The following is a 21,225-nucleotide window of genomic DNA, read 5'->3' on the forward strand; positions in this document are numbered from 1 at the left end:
GTGAATATGTAGAACTCTCAGCTCCTGCTCCAGCACCATGTCTGCCTGCATACCCCCATGGCCTACCATGATGATAATGGACTAAATCTCTGAAAATGTAAGTCACCCCAATTAAATGCTTTCCTTTATAAGAGTTGCCATGGTCATTGTGTCTCTTCATAGCAACAGAAATCCTGAAACAGTGGTGCACCCCTGGGCTGGTGGTCCTAGGCTGTTGACAGAGGTTTCTGTCCCGCCTGGTCCCACAGCCATTCAGTGCCAAAGAAACACACAGAGGTCTACATTAATCATAAACTGGTTGGCCTATTAGCTCAGGCTTCTTATTAACTCTTATATCCTACATTAATCCATAATTCTTGTCTGTGTCAGCCACGTGGCATGGTACCTTTTATCAGCGAGGCATTCTCATCTTGCTTCCTCTGTGTCTGGGTGACGACTGCAGACTCAGTCTTTCCTCTTCCCAGAATTCTCCTGTTCTGGTTGCTCTGACTGTACTTCCTGCCTGGTCGTTCCACCTATACTTCCTGTCTACTGACCAATCAGCATTTTATTAAATCATACAAGTGACAAATATTTATAGGGTATAAGACCATTGTCCCACAGCACTAGGTTCTACAAGAAAGCAGGCTGAGTAAAGTCAGAGTAAGTCAGCAAACAGCACCCCTCCATAGCTTCTGCATCAGCTCCTGCCTTCGGGTTTCTGTCCTGTTTGAGTTCCTGTCCTGCCTTCCTTCAGTGACAAACAGTGCAGCGGAAGTGTAAGCCAAATAAAGCCTTTGCTCTCCGTTTCCTTGGTCATAGTGTTTCATCGCAGCAATAGTAACCCTAACTAAGACACACCTGCTACAGGCCACACTGAGGGAAGTTGTTCAAATCAAACCTGGTGTCTTGTCCCCACACTCCAGTTAATGCCTCCATCTCTCTTCTACAGATGTGGCCAGGGTTTCTCCAGGATGCTCATCCTCCCCAACAAGGCTGACAGCTGGTACCGAGGCAGGATGTCTGCTTTCTGAGTTCTCCTCCCAAGTGCATTCCTCCCAGAAACTTCTAGTTGAGCTTCCCCAACACTTAATCCTTCCCCCCTGCAGTGAACTGAGTGGCCAAAATCCACCCACTGCCAGGGGTTCATCCCTTTAAATCTCAATGAAAGTTCCTGTTCAGACATACCCATTAAAAGAAGGCTGCCCTAGAAAGTGCCCCCATCTTAAGCTCATGTTTCACAATCTGGTACCCAAGCTTCTTGACGCTTAAGGGGGGCACTGGAGTAATAGAAATCACTGGTACCATCCTGTGGCTGGCACACTCCACACGTCAGTCTTCATGAGAACTCTACAAGAAAATCACACGCAGTAAAAGAGTTTAGACAACGTTCACAAAGTTAAATGTCTAGTCCATGACAAAGTCAGACGTCCAGCCCAGGCTGGTTTGACCTGGAAGTTGAGGTTCTTTAAATCCCCACTCACTGCCCAGGTAGTCTTCAGGAAAACCAGGATGATAGTCAGAAATGCAACTGTGTGTAACATGAGGGGCCGGCTTGTTGGGGTTTCTGTCCCGCCCAGAACCCCACAGTCGGCAAGTCCCAGAGAAAATCAATCACACAGAGATCTCTATAAGTTATAAAGCTGACTGTCCCATTAGGTCAGGCTACTTATTAGCTCTTATAACTTATGTTACCCCATTATCCTTATCTATGTTAGCCACATGACTCAGTACCTTTCTCAGCTGGGCAAGTTACATGCTGCCTCTTCGGTGGACTGCGCAGGAGTGGTAGAGGGAGCTTCTGCTTCCAGAATACTCCCAGTCTCTTTGCTCCACCCCTACTTCCTGTCTGGCTTTCCCGCCTATACTGCCTGCCTGGCCAATCAGCGTTTTATTAAAATATGATTGACAGAATACAGACAATTCTCCCACACCAACTGTGCGGTCTTGAGTTCACTCTCCATACCTCTAGGCTTTGCGAGGGAGCTGCCCAGCAGAACAGAACAGAAGAGGTTGGGGAAGCAGGCTACAGGGCCTCATTGTATCCCTGGGACCACTGCCATACTGTCTGGGTTCCCTGTTCAGCACACATGTCGTTTATGAAGAGAAGAAAGGACCAAGTGTTTTCCCTAGTTATCACATGAAGAAGCAGGATAGGACTCCATCCCTCCTCTGCCCTACCTTTTCATAGGGCAGCTCCAGATTGGGGAAAGGAAAGTGAAATATTTGCGGCTGGGCTGTAAGACTGGCCCACCGGAAGGAGATCTACCTACACAGGGAGGTTGAATTTACAGATAGAAAGAGTATTCTGGGAAGCAGGAAGCTCCCTCCACAGTTCTGCCCAGACCACCGTAGAGGCAAGGTATAAGCTGCCTCACTGAGAAAGGTATTGAGTTGTGTGGCTAACATAGATAAAAATAATGGGCTAACACAAGTTATAAGAGCTAATAAGTAGTCTGAGCTAATGGGCCAATCAGTTTATAATCTTATGGAGTCCTCTGTGTGATTTTCTTTGGGGCTTGCCGGTTGTGGGGTACCGGATGGGACAGAAACCCCAATGAGCAGGCTCTCATGTCACAAAACAGGGAATATATTTTGCATTCAAGATGAAATAATATCATTATAGACTCTGCCACAACAGAAGACATGCAGAATACAGAGAGGAACCATGACCTTAGGAACGATGTTTCTGAAAAGTCAGGCAACGAGGCATACACTGTTCTTTGCCCAGCAGTTGTTACCAGCTGCAACCTCTCCCTGCCACCACACTAGACACACAAACACAAGCTCTCACAAATACAAGACTATCTAAGTTTCTTGCTGACACACCAGTAGAAAGGACAGCCAACCTCATGAAGGAAGCAGAATGCTACCCTTCTTGTCTGTTACTGGCGCCACGTCAACTCTTCCATGTACCACCTTTCACAAGCCAACATTTCCCATAGCTCTTATTCTTCCCGAGCTCTGGGCTCCAGCACAGGACCCTCTTTCAGTATCTGTGCTCCTGGAGAGGCCGTCAATCAGGTCACCTGGCCCCTGAAGAGTGCACTATGTCTATCAGCATCAGAGGAGAATACACTCAGGAACCCTGCTTGCAACAGTGGCCTGGTCTTTTCCCACAGGGTTTTGCCGCTGGGCTATGTGTGCATCATTGTAGCAGGCCATGCCAACTGTCAGTGCCAGGAGTGGACACGGCTTCTACATAAGCCAGTTCCTCTCTGTGTCTGCATGCTTGGCTGTGCTTTACCAGAGCACGGTGAGTGGTCTCAGAAGCTCATTTCCCGTTGGAAACCCCTAGTGTTTAAATCCAGCTTCCTCGATGGTAACGCTAAAAGCTCAGGCCAAAGGCAAAGAGTAGATTTCTTAGATCTGCGCTGACATTTATTGTATTTCGGGAAAGGTGAGAACACAGTGAGGCTCTGCTGAACAGTAGGGATGCTAAATGATGTTATTAATAAAAGAGATTTCAAAAATTCCCTTTGATGCAAACTACTTTGTTCTAATTGACCTTTAAAATTCAAATTAAAGCCCTGCAACTCTTCCTACCAAGGTGTTCTATGTTCTGTGTCATTTCTTTCCAGATAAATCGCCAGTCCAACATGTCAGCACGCCTTGTACTAGAAGCTCAGCTGAGTGGGGGTGAAGGATGTGGCACATATTGCTTTCTTTTTATTTTTCCTTTCTCTCTTTTTTTTTAAGGTCCCCAAGTGATCGATGGAGAACGGAAACCACTACCCTAATCTCTGCAGTTAACAGCTTCTGTGTTTTCTATTTTTGGTTTAGCAGGTCTGGGTTGTGGAGACTATGCCAGACCACTGCCGATACAAATTCTCTGAGCTAAGTGTATACTCTGGGTTTAGGAAGCATTTGGAGGAGTCTTAAGTAATTGTATTTCATTTATTATGTGTATGTGTGTGTGTATGTGCATACACGTGCATGCGTGTGTGTGTGTGTGTGTGTGTGTATGTGTGTGTGTGTGTGTGTGTGTATGTGTGCACGCACTTGAGCACCTGGGAATTCAACTCAGGTTGTTAAGCTCGATGACAAGTATCTTGACCTTCTGAGCCATCTCACCGGTTCATGGGAGCCTCTTCATCATTCCATGGATGTTCATCAGTTTCCCACTGTGCACCAGGCACTGGAGAAAGACCACCGAGCAAAGCTCCTGCCTCTATATATCTTAAATTTCATCAGATGAGAAAGAAAACGAATGAAAACATATCACACCTCATACTGAAAGCATAGGTGATGCTAAGCAGAGACTGGATGGAGAAAGACTGGAAGAAAAGCCCGTGAGGAAGAAAGAGGTAGAGAGTGCTCTAGCGCAAGGGCCCTGGGGCAGCTCCCAGTCTTCTAGAGAACTGAGGAAAAGGTCCTTCCTCACCAGGGCAGATAGCACACAGATGGCTCAGAACCTGGTGGCAGAGCATGACTGACTCGGTAGATCAGACCTCTCTTCCTCACCTGGGTCACTGGGCAGGGCACAACCACAGGGAGCCTTTCCTAGCGACACACATTGGTGACCTAGAGGAGCCACAGGAAGGTTGACAGAGCCAGAAAGAAGAGGAGGGAGAGTGGAAATTGGTCATCCCAGTCTTTTTTGGTTTTGGTTTTTTGAGACAGGATTTCTCTGTAGCTTTGGAGCCTGTCCTGGAACTCACTCTGCAGACCAGGCTGGTTTCAGACTCACAGAGATCCACCTGCCTCTGCCTACCAAGTCCTGGGATTAAAGGCATGCGCCACCACTGCCCGGCCCCATCCCAGTCTTCTTTTCTTTTCTCTCTCAAACCAAGCACTACCAAATAACTACATGGGACAGACACACACACACCACACCAGGTCCCCTCTCCATGAACTGTTAACAAGACACCATCAACAAAAAGGCAGCAGCAGGATTTTAAAATCATATCAATTTCAATGATAACAATACTCAATATGGAAGCTTGCAACTGGCCATCTCCACATCAGATTCCCATAGAGCAATTTGTCCTCCCTGACTTAGTCCTTCACTGTTAGTATCTGTTCTTAATACTAGTCTCCCTGCAGTAAGACATTCTACACAGCACAGTCAGCATGGCCCAGCATAAATGTAAAATATTAGTATATGTTTTTTAATTATGAAAAGCAAGTAAATCAGGTATTTCTCACTCTTTTTTCATGAGATTTCTTTTCTTTGTATGAGCCTTTTTTCTGATTTGTTTCAAACACCTTACAATGGGGCTGGAGAGAACTCAGCAGGTGAGAGCCCTTGTTCTTGCAGAGGACATAGGTTTGATTCTCATCACCTACATGGCAACTCACAGCCATCCATAACTCCAGTTCCAGGACATCCAATGACCTCTCTGACCCCCTCAGACACCAGGCACACATGTGTTACATAGGCATACATACTCATAAACATAAAATAAATCTAAGAGAAAAATAACCTTAATATGTAGCTTTGATATCTCCACATTAAATTTTTTGGTAGCTATAACTGAAAAGTAATTTGAGAATATAATGCACTATGCTGTTTGCATCAACCAGCCCTGTGGGCCGTTGTCTCCCCTAAGTGGCTGTAAATGTGCGTATTGCTGGGTGTCTTGTTTGAAATGCTCAGGTTGCAGGGATTTCTAGAGCTGGGGATACAGGGTAGAATGGGAGCCCATGGAGCCATTCTGTTCCCACTCATCTTCCCTCCCAAGCATTTCCATAAACATGGTTAGTGTAATTATCAGGAAGTCTGGGAAATGCACAGATGGCCATTCATGCGATGTTAAGCAGCAAAGAAAGGAAGGCTCACTCGCCAGCATCCAGATCCATTTGTTAACTACAAGTGAGTGAGTATGGTGCCTGGGTGTCCAGCACAGTGGGCAGACACTAGGAAAGGAAGTCAGTTCTCCGGGACTGACAGCTGTCTCGTGAATAAGTGAGTATGGACAAGTGTCCATGTACATGAGGTGTACATGGTTCAAATCCTTACCCCAGCCTTAACCCCCACAAGGTTCAGGTAAGAGATGGGTGAAGGTATTCTTTTTTTAAAAAAATATTGTTTGTTTTGGCACTTAGTGGTTGTGTGACATGTCCACATGTGGAGGTCAGAGGACAACTCCAAGAGTCAGCTCTCTCCTGGATTTCAGGGACTGGACTCAAACCATTAGGCTTGTCAGCCAGGGCCTACACCTGTTAATCATCTCTCCAGTCCCTTTATTGCATCATTTCGAAAAGCATCCAAAGCTTAATAGTACTTAGCTTGGTACTGAAATCTTCCTAATTTAAAAACAGCTGACCCAGGAGAGTCATCTTAGAATGGCTGTGTAAAAACATGGTGGGACCATTTTCCTGCAGCTTAAAACAAGATGGATTCTGTTTTCACTACATCATGCTCCATTTCATGTCTCTGTCCTTCCATACACCCCACTTCCTACTACTGGCTTTGACGCTTATTAGTGCCTTAAAAATGCTCAGTATAAATCCAGCAAATAACCCAATTCAGCATTGAGAAGTGTCTCCAGATAGGGAATTAAGTGTGCATAAGATTAGGGCAGCTACAGTTGAGGCTTGGTGGAGGGAAAAGGAGAAGTCGGAAGGAAGGAGGGATGGAAAGATGCCAGAATGTCAAGGCAGGGATCAAGAATGCAACAAAATAGTTGGGAGAGAAAGGAAAAAGAATATAGACAGTTGTAAAAAGAAGTAGTTTAAAAAATATGAGTATAGACAGATATAGAATAAAGGAATAAAGATAATAACTATTAAAAAGTAATAGCGTAAAAAAAGCCACATAAAATGGAAAATATACAGTTTGGATTATGTATATTATTGTGTTTTCTTTGAATTTTTTGACTGTGAATGATCTAAATACAGAGAGACATTTCATAGTATGGGCTGCTAAGCCAAACCAAAATATATATTTTAAAAGTATCTTGACTTCAAAATTTAAGTATAAGGACATGTTACTTTGGAAAAGAGATTCTGCTTTTGCTCCCACAGAGGATGGAAAGCTATGGATTCCTTACCAACTAATGTGATTTGATGGAACAAGACCATCACTGAAAGGTCTCAGTGAACCCTAAAAATAGTTTGTCCAATAAACAGCAGGAAGCAGTTTGGAGAAAGCATTGCCCAAATTCCCCAAATGACTGTTTATAAATGTTTGTTTTCATTTAAAGGGGGTTGGTTATAAATGGTTAAATGGTCACAATCCATCTTTTTTTTTTAAAAAAAAAGGGGTGATATGATATAGAGATGCATACTTTGCATTGGTATGTATCTTGGTCTATCGATAGACATTTAAGGTCAATTTTGTTACACTATAGATATGAATTTCTGCTCTTGTTTAAAGTATTATGTTTGTGCAGATCATTTTAAAATGTAATGTATAGTTAAGAAATACAGATTAATAGATAGTCATCTGTAACAATCAAACTTTTAATTATGTTAGGCTTTCTAGATGAGCAGAGATATATTTCAGATGGATAGGTATTCTTCAAACCTTTCAAAGACCTACAGAATTTGGCATTTAAAATGTTTTAAGCATTTAAGACTTTTCTCGGCAATGAGATACATTTGCTCCTGGCAGCACCAATTTACTTCAGAGAAGAAGAGCAATGAAGAAACTCCTTATGGAATTTGCTGCCATTGTGGCAAGATTAGTCATCTGGGCAAGAAACTGCGCTTGCTTGGATTTCTTGACAGTATGTTGTATAAACTGGATATACAGAACCCACAGGAAAGGGACCACTGAACTTTGCTAGACTAAAAAATGTGGGATGGTCCTTTCCTGCTTCACAGAAGAAACTTCCAGAAATTTTGTAGAACACAAAGGAAAGTGACTGACAAACATCCAATAAAGGCGAGACAATCTTTCAAATTTCCTGCTTCATTGAAAAGTTTGCCAAATACTATGTGCCTGTAGGCTGAAGATGGATGCCCCAACAGTACAGAAGAATTTTGGGTGACTGTCCAGGCAGCAAGATGTCTCTGACAATTCTAGAGTTTTGGAAGTTGCTTACAATGCACTTCCTGTTTACTAAGGTAATATTGTATCCTTCTGGGGTCTCTGATGGCGTGGAAGGCAGATAGTTGTAGTTAGTTTTCCTTAGTTATGATAAAAGGTAAGTTAGATATGAAACTTTAGACTCACAAAGAAATATTGTAACTGTAATTCTTGCTTGATACCTGTTTTGTTATATGTAATTACACTATGTTAAAGTTAAAATCTTCCTTTTTATTTAGACAGAAAAGGGGAGATGATGTGGGATTCTCTTCTGTATGCTGTGATGTTTCATTGCCATTGGTTAATAAAGAAGCTGCCTTGGTCTATGGCAGGGCAGAATATAGTTAGGCTGGAAGAGACATATCGAGAGATAGTAGGCAGAATCAGAAAGACACCATGTAGCTGCCAAAGGAGAAAGATGTTGCCAGAACCTTACCAGTGGGCCACAGCCTCGTGGTGATACATAGATTAATAGAAATGGTTTAATTTAAAATGTAAGAGCTAGCTAGAAAGACGCCTAAGCCATTGGCCGAACAGTGTTGTAATTAATATAGTTTGTGTGTGATTATTCTAGTCTGGCTGGCCAGAAGCATAAGTGGAGTCGCCAGCTACAACTATAACAAAACAAAATCGATCTGTTGTGACAGTGGTGCCCACTTGTAACCCCTGCAGTTGGCAGGAGAGAAGGTGAAAGTTCCAAATCAGCAATAAACAAACAGTCCCCCCCCACATGCATAAATGCATACGCACTCACACATACATACATACATACACACACCCAATAAAACCCTTTAGCATTTATTTGATCATAGACTTTCCAGAGAAAATGAGAGAACACATGGCAAGGACATAGATCCGTGAGTGATCATGGGCAAAAAATAGGTTCCTAGAAAGAAAAAAAAAAGGATGTTTCCTAATCCCTGTGTAGAAACAAGTGTGCAAAGAGGGCTCAAGAGTGACTCCAAATTCTTGTGGCTTGCACATAGGGCCCCAAGATGAATGTGAGATCACTGGCACACGATCAAGAAGTTGGTACCCATAAGTGTGGTACGCTTCTCTTGGTTTAGTGAATGGCACCTAGGTAATAATGACCATGAACATTTCCAACAGATACTGAAACTATAACAGTGAATACTATTGCGTTTTAGAACTGAACCGTTAGTGAATCTGAAGGTCAAACATCCTGATAACTGAGGTGCCTTCTCCTTGATGTTAGGTACACATGATATTTCAGCTGAAATTTTCCTTCCTCTACCCATCAGTTGTTATAATCGATTCTATTATGCAAAATTTAAAGATCATCTATGAAATCACAGTGTATTGCTTGCCTCTCTTAGCTGTTCTGGGTCCAGCCTATCCCTGGGATCAATAATTTGTTCACTTGGAGAATGGTCTTTAAAGATGCCAGGTCGGTATTCAGCCTTCGCATCACACATGTGCACACACCTTGTTTGGCAGCATTCTTTTGGGGATTCTCTAGGCAAAACCAATGGGTACCCATATTCAATAACCTTTATGGCTGACCTTCAGGCCCAGGTGCACCAGTATGTTTTTCTCATCAGTAGTGCTCATTTAATTATTAACAAGGCTTTTCAATAACGATGATGAAGAAAATTTAAATGGAAGCAATTTTCCCAGAAATGTTCAAAGCTAACCATGAAGCAATTTCCCAGGACACATTGCCTTGCAGAGGCATGAATGAGGGGCCGGGGATGAATAAGCATTCACTAAAGCTCTGCCACCTGGTTACTTAACTTCTCTGAGCTGGTCTTGTTTTCTGTCCCAAAAAGGGGATGACATATTCACCTTGTAGAGGGTGTTCTAAGAATTAGTGGTATAGGTAAAGCTCCCACCAAGGTAGCTGAATATAGTATAGCAAAAAAAAAGAAAGAAAGAAAAAAAGAAAAAAAATTACCATGGATGGGAAGTCAGTCTATAGGTCTGTAACTATTAGGGTCTCTACTCTGAGATTCTCAGTCTCAACTCTAAAGTCGTGCCTACATAACATGGAAAACATGCCGCATTGTGACATGCTGGGGTGCTTACAATGTGCAAGGCAATGTGTAAGACCTGTAGATAAATAGTGAGGCACTTGGTAATCTACGGTCCACACTTGCCTCTTTCTCAAGTCATGCAAATGGCAACCACCCAACAGGCCATACCAAAAGCAAAACATTGCAGGTGACAACAGGCTCCTCCGAAGAGGGTAACCTGGAACCGGGTTCAATGCAACAAATAAGTATGAAACCTTTGTAGAAAGATAACACGGGCTTTGGGCAGGAAACACAAAGGGCAGAATTAGGAGAAACACCCCAGACGGTGACCCCCAAATACCCCTCAGGTCAGAAGGGAGGAGTCCATCTTGAAAGAAAGGGGACGGAAGCAGGTGGGACAAACAAGGGCGGTGGATCGTGGAGTAGAGGTCAATAAACAGGTTTGATCTCTCTCCATACGGTGCTGCGTCTCCCTCCTCACGCCAGACCGCGTTTACACATTCAGGACATAATAGGTGTTTCATGATATCCTCACAGTACAGACACTGAAAACAAGGAGATCCAATTGTGCAGAAGTTTGGAATTCCTCATCTTAATTAATTGCTATGTGTACCTGCTTTGAAGACCACCCGCTGGGGAAGGGGGCAGGAACTTGCTGAGGTTGGAGAATGGCCCTGACTCTGAAAGGTGAACATAGTCTCAATAAGTCTTCCTCGGCTTGCTTTTTTCCCCCACTCAAAAGATAACCCTGTTGCCAACTTAGAAGCAACAGCTCCAGAGATAAGAACCCAACCCATCAATGGGCAAGCCTTTTCCACCAGGCTTTCTCAACGGCTGTCACAGGTACCCTCTATACCATTAGGGAGCTCAGCTGCTATTATTCTATTGTGACTCTCTCTGACCTGGAAGACAGTGACTGAAAACAACAGCAAAGCGATTTGTATTTGGGAGAGAATGGAACACTCTGCTCAGCCTGAATATTCGAGAGAATTCTCACGCAGACTCTTGAGGGCAGTCAAGTTGGAGGTCCATTATGGCTTTTTGTTTAGTTGACTGGTTTGGGGCAACAATGAAAATAAAAAACAGAATTAGCAGTCCCTGTCCTGACAATGTGGTCCTCAAATTATAGCTATTCTGGAGGCTGAGGCAGGAGGATAGACAGTCCAAGGCATGCCTGAGCTCACCGAGTGAGCTCAAAGACCACTTGGTTAATTAAGGCTATGTCTCAAAATAAAGTTTAAAAAGGGATGGAAATGTAGTTTTGTGGTAGAGTACTTGCCTGGCATGTGCAAGGCCCCAGGTTTGAACACCCGAACAAAAGAAAAATCTCTCTGAAAATAGGTATATCATAAAGGACTTTCTCTTTTACAGGTTGAAATTGCTGAAGAATTTTTTTGTTACATTTTTTTCCAAAAGAAAGACACACAACCAAAGAAAATCCTATTGGGAGAGAAATCCATCTGGTTTGCTACAGCAGTTCCAGGTAGCTCCATTCCCAGGACATGGAGCAATCCAATTTACAGTTTCTGTATTCTCGCCAACTAACGCCACTTCCCAGTCTTGGGAGACCTTGCTAGCTTCTATCTCTGAACACCAGCATTAGCTTTTCAGCGTCACTCCTGATGGTTTCTGGCCATCAAGAACATTGCAAAGAGCCTGGTTCCCTCGAGATGCCTAATCTATGGCACTGCCCTGGGAATGGCAGCTGGCCTAGTGCTTCTATCTGCCTTGCCAAGCCCAATGATATACACATGCTTCTCGCTGACAAGAAGTAGTTAGATTACCAGAGGCCAAACACACAACCCAGCTCATGCAGGACTTGGACAAACGGTTCCATATTTCAATTTTAAGAATTAGAGACCCTCAGTCAGGTGATGGTGATGGCACATGCCTTTAGTCCCAGCACTCAGGAGGCAGAAGCAGGCAGATCTCGGGAGTTTGAGGACAGCCTGATCTACAAAGCAAGTTCCAGGACAGCCAGGATCACACAGAGAAACCCTGTTTCAAAAAAAGCAAACAAACAAAGAATTAGAGAAGCTCTATTGATTGTCAGTAGTTAAGAAAGACTTGCATTGCTGCTCTGTATGATGATGAAAGCATCTATTATAAGCTTTGCTATTTCATGAGTTCCTCTGCATAGCTCCATCAGGCAGCAAGGACAGTTGTCTGGACTCTACACCAGAGAAGGATCACGAATGCCACTTTCCCTCTGTAGCACAACCTGGTTCCTCTTGTTTTGATATTTTTAAAGGTACTCCTTGGGATTTGTATACATTTTCATATGTGTGTATCATGTTCCTTGCTCAGTCACCCTGCCCATTACATCGGCTGGTTTTGTGCTTCATGTAGGGTTAGGAATACAAAAGAAAGGAAGAAGGGCAGTGGTCATGAGACTTTCTCAAAGAAAGAACATCACAAAAGTTTTTGACTTTACAGAATACTAACTTTGTAAAAAGAAAAAAAAAAACACTATATTTTACCAGAGTCAACTCTTATCACTTTTTATTGTTTCGTTTTTGGTTTTTGAGACAGGGTTTCTCTGTGTAGACCTGGCTATCCTGGAATTTGCTTTGTAGACCAGGCTGGCCTTGAACTCAGAGATTGCCCTGCTCTGGGTCCCAAGTGCTGGGTTTAAAGGTGTGTGCCATCATGCCAGGCCAGTTCTTTCAGCCTAAATTAGAAAGGCATATACTACTTAGCTATATGGAGATTGTGCACAATCATTTAGTCAACCCATCCTTTTGCTTGAAGCATTTCTTCAACATACAGAACAATGTTTCACTGTGAAACATTATTATTTTCATGAAGATGAATCACTGTGCTTTGCACAGACTTACCCATCCCCCCTTCTTGGTGGAGCCTTCCTCTCTTCCTCCCTCACTGGTCCCCCTCTTCTCCCAGCCAGCCCACTGCCTGCTCGGAGAGCATTTGCATTTATAGCTGTATAAATCCAGTTCTGCCTGGTGTGAGAGCCCTCCTCTTCAGTCCCAGCACTCAGAGGCAGACACAGGTCAATCTCTATGATTTCAAGGCCAGTCTGGTCTTCATAGCTAGTTCAAGACCAGTCAGAGCTACATAGTAAGGGTCTGTCCTCAAAAGAAAAGTAAGACAAAAAAAAAATCAAGTCTAGGTCTGTATGTGAAAGAAAAATTTGTGAAATAAACATGAAATGTCTCCCAATAATAAAAGTTGCTGCTTCTGCAAACAAAGGGTTGCAAATGTGGGAATTATAGTATGATCAGCACCTTTTCCAGGCCACAGCTTAGTTGTTTGTGGGGAAACAAAGAGACTATGAACAATATGGTTTTTTTTTTTTTATGATTTGCCTGCAGTTCGGATTAGGCATTCATCTACCTGAATTAAATACTTGACTCTTCTTAATCGGTTTTACAAATTACCATGGGTCCCTGTTGTGGATTATTTGTACACTGTGTGAAGATGTATTTGCTGTGATTGGTGTAATAAAAAGCCGAACGGCCAATAGTTAGGCAGGAGGTATAGGCAGGATTTTTAGGAAGAGAGGGGAAAAGGAGGAGATAATTGAGGTGCAGGGAGATGCCAACGAGACTCGGAATGGGTGGGATACAGAGAATGGGAAAGAAAGGTAAAAAGCCACGAGAAAAATATAGTTTGTAACCAGTCTTGCTCTGTCCCACTAGCCAGCTCCCAAATAATGACAAGGAGATTTCTTATTATGAAAGCTCGGCCTTAGCTAGGCTTCTCCCACTAGCTCTTATAACTTAAATTAACCCATTGATATTAACCGTTTGACTAGTGACTTTTTACCTTTCTTTCTCAATCTGTGTGTCTGACTCCTTCTGCATCTTGTTGGCCTCTTACTGCACCTACGTTATCTCCTCCTCTTCCTCCTTCTCCCAGGGAAGTCCTGCCTATACCTCCTGCCAAGCTATTGTCCATTCAGCTTTTTATTACACCAGTCACAGCAAATACATCTTCACACAGTGTAAAATATCCCACAATGGGTCCCTTTCCACGCGTTAAAGGAAAATAAAGCTTATTTTTTTAAAAAAAAATGAGAAGCACCAAAAGGGAAAAAGAAATAAAGAAAAGTAACAGCTAAAAACCTTCAACAAAGTCTAATTCATTACAAACCCGCTAACCAGAAACGTGTGATAGGTCAGAAAGATACAAGGCCAATGTGAACCTTTGGCCTAGTTGTGCAAGCATTTGCTAAATCAATGAATGGAAACTATTTCAGAAAGGACTGAAACTTAAAAAAAAGACGAGTAATTATTCTAAACATTTACAATAGAAAATGACAGTTTAGTTATAAACAACTTATCCATAACTTAGATCACGTTGTGCCTCTATGAAAATCTTCTTTAACCTCCCTACATGATTTGCTTTAATGATAGTGACCTTTCAATTTTAAAATGAACATGAAATACATTTTAAAAAGAAAACTGAAAGCCTTTTCCTAGGTGAGATGGTCCTTTCTTCCTCCCAGTGTCCTGGCGGAAAGAGGTTACTGGATGTTCAGATTCATACATGAAGTCTAAAAGTAGCCTGTCTGGGTTCAGATTCACCACCTGGGCATACTCATGATGGTGACGGCCTTCATTTCTTTACCTGCAGAACGAGGTAATGAATATCTAAGACATTTTAAAATTCTTCCTAAAATTTTGGACGTCACATATACCAAGGGAAGCACTGGTCTGATGAAACCACACCCCAGCTGTCAGTGGGCCATGGTGAACATTTCAACGCCACAGGGAAACGCCATCTTGGAAGCCTAGGGTATGGTATTTTTACACCACTGTCCTTCACAAACCTTTGAACTCTTCAGGTCTCCTTTTCTTCAGACCCCTTGCCAGAAGAAACCCAAACTAGCCCACCGGGTACACCTGGTTATGCAGAGGTCTATCCTAGCCAGTGCCTCTGTGTCTCTAGGAAAGGGCTCAACTCTCTTTTCAAGTTCCTTCTAGAAGGCACCTATAGTCTTCCCTCATCCACACCCTCCCGAAACTCCTGAACAGTTCTGCTTGGGAAACCCTTTTAAATAAATTCCTCTGTTCCTTAAAGGCATTCAGTTCCATAACATCGTCTTAAATTTTTCTTCAAAATCTGTTGTCGAGCCTCGCCCCTGAGCTCCTCATCTGACTAAAGACACAAAGGGGTGAGCTGGAGCTCTCATGTTGGTGAGTTGAGCCGGAGACCAGTTTGGGGACTGTCCCTTTGGACACCACAAAGAGAGAGAGGGGGGAGAATAGTGACGCACCTGAATAGGTCTGCTAGAGCTGAGAAAAACTAAGGCTTGCGGTGGATTGAGTAGGAGGGCAACACTCGCGCAGGCGCGCGAACACTCTCTCTCTCTCTCTCTCTCTCTCACACACACACAGACACACACACACACACACACACACACACAAACACACACACACACTCACACACACTCACACACACACCGGTGAGAGCAGGGTGGAGAGGCAGCACCAGGTATCATGACAACCGCAAGGCTCGGATTCGGACACCGTCTCTAAGCGGGTATCGTAGAGCCCTCCCTGACATCTCGGCAGGTTACAGTTAGAGCATCCCTCCGCCTCGCCCGACTCCCCACCCCCCGCGCGAACTCGGGTCCCCAGTGTCCTCTAGAACGCCGGCGTGGCCGTCGCGCTTCGAACCCCCTGGTCCACTCTCGCCCCGAGTGCCGGCGGCCGTGTCTCTGGCCAGCCTCCGGCCCCGCATCAATCATTAACGCGGCGGCCCGAGCCGCTGCAGCCCCAGAGGGGGGCGGGGGGATGGTAGGCGACGCGAGACAGGGGACACCTCCATCCCTCGCCGCGGCGCAGACACCCTAACCCCGGGGGCCCCCGCCCTGCGCGGCGCCGCCCTCCCCCGCCAGCGCCTCGCGCACATCCCGCCTCCCGCCGCCCGCCCCGCGCGCACGATGCCCAGTCACCGCCGCGCCGCCGCCACCGCAGTCAGCCGCGCCACCGCCGCCACCACCGCAGCGCGGCCGGCTGCGCGCTGACACAGGCGAGCGTGGCGAGGGCGCCGCCGGGAAGCCGCGTGCAGCTGTTCCCCCGGTGCCCCGAGCTCCCGGAGCAGCCTGCTCCCAAGCCGAGGCCGCGTAGCCAACCTGCGGCCGCGGCCCCGCGCGCACGCGCGCGCACAAAGGCTCCGACGGCGACCGGCGCCCGAGGTGGCTTTGCGCGCGCCCTAGCTCAGCCCGGGGCACCATGCCGCGGCGCCTGCAGCAGCGGGGCGCGGGCGCCAAGGGACCGCCAGCCCCTGCCTCCCGGCGCTCACACCCCGCCTCCGCCCCCCGGAGCCCGCCGGCCACCGCCGCCAAGCCGCTGCTGCGCTGGGACGAGGTGCCCGACGACTTCGTGGAGTGCTTCATCCTGTCCGGCTACCGGCGGCTGCCGTGCACCGCGCAGGAGTGCCTGGCCTCGGTGCTGAAGCCCACCAACGAGACGCTCAACTTCTGGACGCACTTCATCCCGCTGCTGCTGTTCCTCAGCAAGTTCTGTCGCCTGTTCTTCCTGGGCGGCAGCGACGTGCCCTTCCACCACCCCTGGCTGCTGCCGCTGTGGTGCTATGCGTCGGGAGTGCTGCTGACCTTCGCCATGAGCTGCACGGCGCACGTGTTCAGCTGCCTGTCGCTGCGCCTGCGCGCCGCCTTCTTCTACCTGGACTACGCTTCCATCAGCTACTATGGCTTTGGCAGCACCGTGGCCTACTACTACTACCTGCTGCCCAGCCTGAGCCTGCTGGACGCCAGGGTCATGACGCCGTATGTGCAGCAGCGCCTGGGCTGGCACGTGGACTGCACCCTCCTCATCGCGGTCTACCGCGCGCTCGTGCTGCCCGTGGCCTTCGTGTTGGCCGTGGCCTGTACGGTGGCCTGCTGCAAGAGCCGCACTGACTGGTGCTCCTACCCCTTCGCCCTGCGCACCTTCGTCTTCGTCATGCCGCTCAGCATGGCCTGCCCCATTATGTTGGAGAGCTGGCTCTTCGACCTGCGAGGCGAGAACCCCACGCTCTTTGTGCACTTCTACCGCCGCTACTTCTGGCTGGTGGTGGCCGCCTTCTTCAACGTCAGCAAGATCCCTGAGCGCATCCAGCCTGGTCTCTTCGACATCATCGGCCACAGCCACCAACTCTTCCACATCTTCACCTTCCTCAGCATCTATGACCAGGTGTACTACGTGGAAGAGGGTCTGCGCCAGTTCCTCCAGGCGTCCCCTGCCGCGCCCACCTTCTCCGGCACTGTGGGCTACATGCTGCTGTTGGTGGTTTGCCTAGGGCTGGTCATCAGGAAGTTCCTCAACAGCTCGGAATTCTGCAGTAAAAAGTGATCCTCAGCCCAGGAGGCGGCTATGGTTTGCCCACCTGTTTGCGTGGAGTTTCTGTTGTTATTGTTGGTTTGTTTTCAAGTTTTGTTGTTTCCTTTGCTAGAGGAGGGTGCTGTAGATCACAAGGAAAAGGTCTGGGCTAGTTGGGGACCCCAGTCCACTGGTTTTGGAAGAGGAGATGGGGATGAAGCAGAAGGAAAAAGGCCTCTGGGAAGAAAATTAGGTTATTGTCTATGATATCCAGGGATTTTGCAAAGACACTGAAGAAAATCACAGAACCCCAAGCAGTTGGCTTTCCTAACAGTCTTCTGTGTCCCTTAGTGAATTAAGGCAGGTATGCAGTAAAGAGGATAAACACAAATCCCTGGCTGCTCCCACCGCAGTCTAGAAATGCTTGGATTTGTCAAAAGAATGGACCTTTCTGTGTTGAGAAATGGGCACAGAGACACAAACCCAGGGCTTAACCCGCTAGACAATGCATGGAATGTGAACACAAGTTAATTATTTCAAAATGTTTATCAGATGTTATTTAAATGATAATATATACAATGATCTTTTTTTTCATAATTTATCAAAGCCCATGTGAGACGTCACATAGTTTTGGTTTTGCAGCCTTCTACATCGCACGTGAGCTGGACATCAGGACAAGCTGCTTAAGCGCTCTACCACAGTTTTAAACAGTGTTTTCTGAAGGCCTGTGAGTGTCATGATAAAGCTGAATGACTACTTAGGGACCCTGATTAGACTATTGGTGAGGCCCCAGTGGTTTGTATAGGTCTCCAGTTCCTACTTACTTTAATGTAGTCCACAAAACCCACCCTGGGTTTTTGTTTTTATTATTTTTTTAATCTTTTAATCTGATTCTTTCCTCTCTACTTACTTAAGTTGCCACTAAAATAAATGTGCCTTTTGAAGCAATGCCCAAATGGCTGGTCTTCAGACACCGTTCTTGTACTGGGAGAATAGCGTATTCTTACTACTTTTCTGCAAATCATGGTTGAACAGAAGGGAAAGAAGATGGGCTTGATTTTAGGTTTGTAGTGGGAGCAGAAGTAGCGCAGAGGTGTACAGCGCATATGACTTCTGCAAGACTCAGCCCTCTAATGTGGCTGAGGTTCCTGGTGCAACCACAAGGGATGGGAGAGAGGACAGGAATACACGTGACCTTGCTTAGTATTTAAAAGGCAATCAGGATTACGTGAGGCAGTTCTATTAGGAAAGTCAGGATCATGGTACTTACTACTGAAATTTCTGAGTTAAGACTCCAGTTGTCCACTTAAACACCAAAGTCTCATTTGAATCCAGACTATGGTAATGATTGGCAGTTATTTCAGAAGGTTAGCAACATGCCCCCAAACTCTTCCAATGACCCTACTGGCCAGTGTTGTTAGACATTTTATATACATGTTAACCTGTCATTAAAATGGCAGCTCTTCATCACCAACCGCCGAGGTAGTGTACATTAAATATGCGTCACGCTTCTTGGTAAGCCCTTCTGGCTAAGAGCCAACCACATTGGTGAATGAGAGTCTTGGCTTCACGGTATAATTTTAGGCAAGCACATAGGGTACATGAGCGGTTACCTCAGTACTGGTTGGACGGTGCTCCCGAAAAGGTAGCTGTTTTGTTTATGCTCTTAATTGCTACTGTATTTGTAAATAGTGAATCCTGGCACAATTCCCTGGAGGAACCAATGCCCTGTGTGTGTTCACGTGCACACACAAGTTAAATTCCTGTGTGCGTATTGACTTGAGGGCTTCTTTATGGGATTTTAAATACACTTTGCACAACCCTATGAATGTCAGTGTCTCATCCTTTGCTGCGTACTTACCACAGAGACTAAACCTCAGCGACACTTAACTCAGCACGTGTGTTCAAGGATAACTGGAGATCAGAACACAGCCACGTCTGCTTACTTGCATGTCACTGTTATAAAGTCGCAAAGAATGTTCCTTTGTAAACTAGAGAAACAGGTTAAGGAGCATTTTGTAGGGTTTGTTGTTGTTTTGCTTTGGTTGAATGGGACCCCCCTCCCCCTGCTGACACACACACTTTTAAAAGAGAGAGACATCTGAAAGGAGCTGTGAGTGTGAGGACAGGAAGGAAAACCCAGAATTTGCCATTTTAGGCTTTGGCTGGAGGTCTTCCAGGTCCCCTCTTGCTATGTGTCTTTGTCTTTAAGCAGAGGCCACTTGAGGATGAAATCATGCCCGTATCATTTTCCAGTAATTATGATGCATGAGCCAACGGGATGACCTGCTTTCCCAGGGAAGGGCTCCCCACCCCGTATGCTCCAGGGAGAAGGAGGATTCGCTTCCCCCTACTCCTGGCGTTTCCCTTCTCCGGGTTCCTTTCCTCCTCTGTGAGCCACTAGCATTGGTAATAGGACATTCTAATTGAAAACAGCGGATCAGCTTCCCTTCCTGTTTGCAAATAGGTACCGCACACACCATCAAGATCAGGGATGGCTTGACTCCATGTGACCGGCTGAATTATATTATTCCTGTTAAGACGGATAATGCTGTTTTAGAGCAAATATTTACTCGGTCTCCGTTTGCACAGAGCTAACCAGGCTTATTGCACGTTTCAGGAGTAAAGTGGCCCTCAGAATGAATTTCTTTAAAAAAAAAATACTTTTCCATGAGCTCCATTTTGCCACATCCATTAAATTTGGTTTTGTTTTATTACATTTAACAGTTCCCAATATGTGACAAATTATAAATAAGAATTCTTTCTACGATCTTTATATAATCTATTTGGCAGTAAAATTTTGAAGGATGTTATAAAATCCATCGTATTTTCAGTTGTTAGTCCCAATCTCAGTGGCATTTCTAAGAGCAACCCCTTGGAGTTTGCCTGGGAAACAGCTGTCTGATTCTGTGACTGTTGCTCCGTGGGTTGGTCCCAGGGCTGGCTGGCTAAGGGTTAGTTGGTTAGGGGGAGAGCCTTTTTTCCTACCCGTCTTGCCACTCAGGTGAAGAAGGTGACCTTCCCAGAGAAAGGAAGTACAAGTCCTTCGCGTTGTGACTGGCTTGTAAAAATAAACATGATCTTTTCCAAGTGGCCATCCACCTTCCATAAATAACCCAGGGAGAAAGTATGGGGCTGCGCAACTGTCCAGAGTGGCCTTCGTCTGCTTCCATTCATAAACCCCACCTGTAAGTGCTTACAGTCAGAAAACCACTTAGTCTCCTGGGCCATCCTCCTTTGTGTGTGGGAACCATTGCTGAGAATGTAAAATTGGTAAATGTTTCTGCTTGGTGATGAATCTGGGGGCTAACTCCAGTAAACCAGGGTTTCTTTCTTTTCTTTCCTTCCTTCTTTCTTTCTTTCTTTCTTTCTTTCTTTCTTTCTTTCTTCCTTCCTTCCTTCCTTCCTTCCTTCCTTCCTTTCTCTCTCTCTCTCCTTCCTTCCTTTCTTCTTTCCTTCCTTCCTTCCTTCCTTCCTTCCTTCCTTCCTTCCTTCCTTCCTTCCTTCCTTTCTTTCTGAGACAGGGTATCTCTAGCTTTGGAACCTGTCCTGGAACTAGTTCTTGTAGACCAGGCTGAGCCTCAAACTCACAGAGATCCACCTGCCTCTGCTTCCAAGTGCTGGGATTAAAGGCATGCGCCACTACTGCCCGGCTAGTCAGGGTTTCTTTATTTTCAAATCCCCCAGCTAGTTAATCATCACGAAGCTATGGTAGACAGGTGTGGTAGAAGTTACTTCTCAAGGGTTTTCCCATTGGCTGAAGGTGACAGAATTCGGTCTCCAGACTGTTATTAGAAGGCTGGGCTAGTTGTGTGCTCAGTTGTGTCTGTTAGTCTGCAGGACTATGTTACGTGGTCAAATATACAGATGCTAATTGGATATATTGTATATAATTTTGGATAAATATATCCCTCTAATTGAATATTTAATTTTGGAATAGAACAAAAGAAGAGATGGCTACCTTTAAAATTAGATTATAAAATCTTAA

The 21,225-nt window shown here is 45.5% G+C and overlaps 1 protein-coding gene across 1 annotated transcript; it reads left to right on the forward strand.

Annotated features, from left to right (window-relative positions):
• Positions 1 to 16,133: 16,133 nt before the first annotated feature.
• Paqr9 (progestin and adipoQ receptor family member 9) lies at positions 16,134 to 19,062 on the forward strand. Its single transcript, XM_085689547.2, has one exon. It carries the CDS (start codon positions 16,149 to 16,151, stop codon positions 17,268 to 17,270), a length of 1,122 nt encoding a protein of 373 aa, XP_085545673.1. The 5' UTR covers positions 16,134 to 16,148; the 3' UTR covers positions 17,271 to 19,062.
• The last annotated feature ends 2,163 nt before the right edge of the window (positions 19,063 to 21,225 follow it).

Source organism: Myodes glareolus, chromosome 4 (assembly GCF_982192425.1).
Source record: "Myodes glareolus chromosome 4, mMyoGla1.1, whole genome shotgun sequence".
Taxonomy (NCBI): Eukaryota; Metazoa; Chordata; class Mammalia; order Rodentia; family Cricetidae; genus Myodes; species Myodes glareolus.

Excerpts from the sequence above, each read along its gene's own strand:
- Paqr9 (XM_085689547.2), top strand. The coding sequence starts at position 16,149 with ATGCCGCGGCGCCTGCAGCAGCGGGGCGCGGGCGCCAAGGGACCGCCA.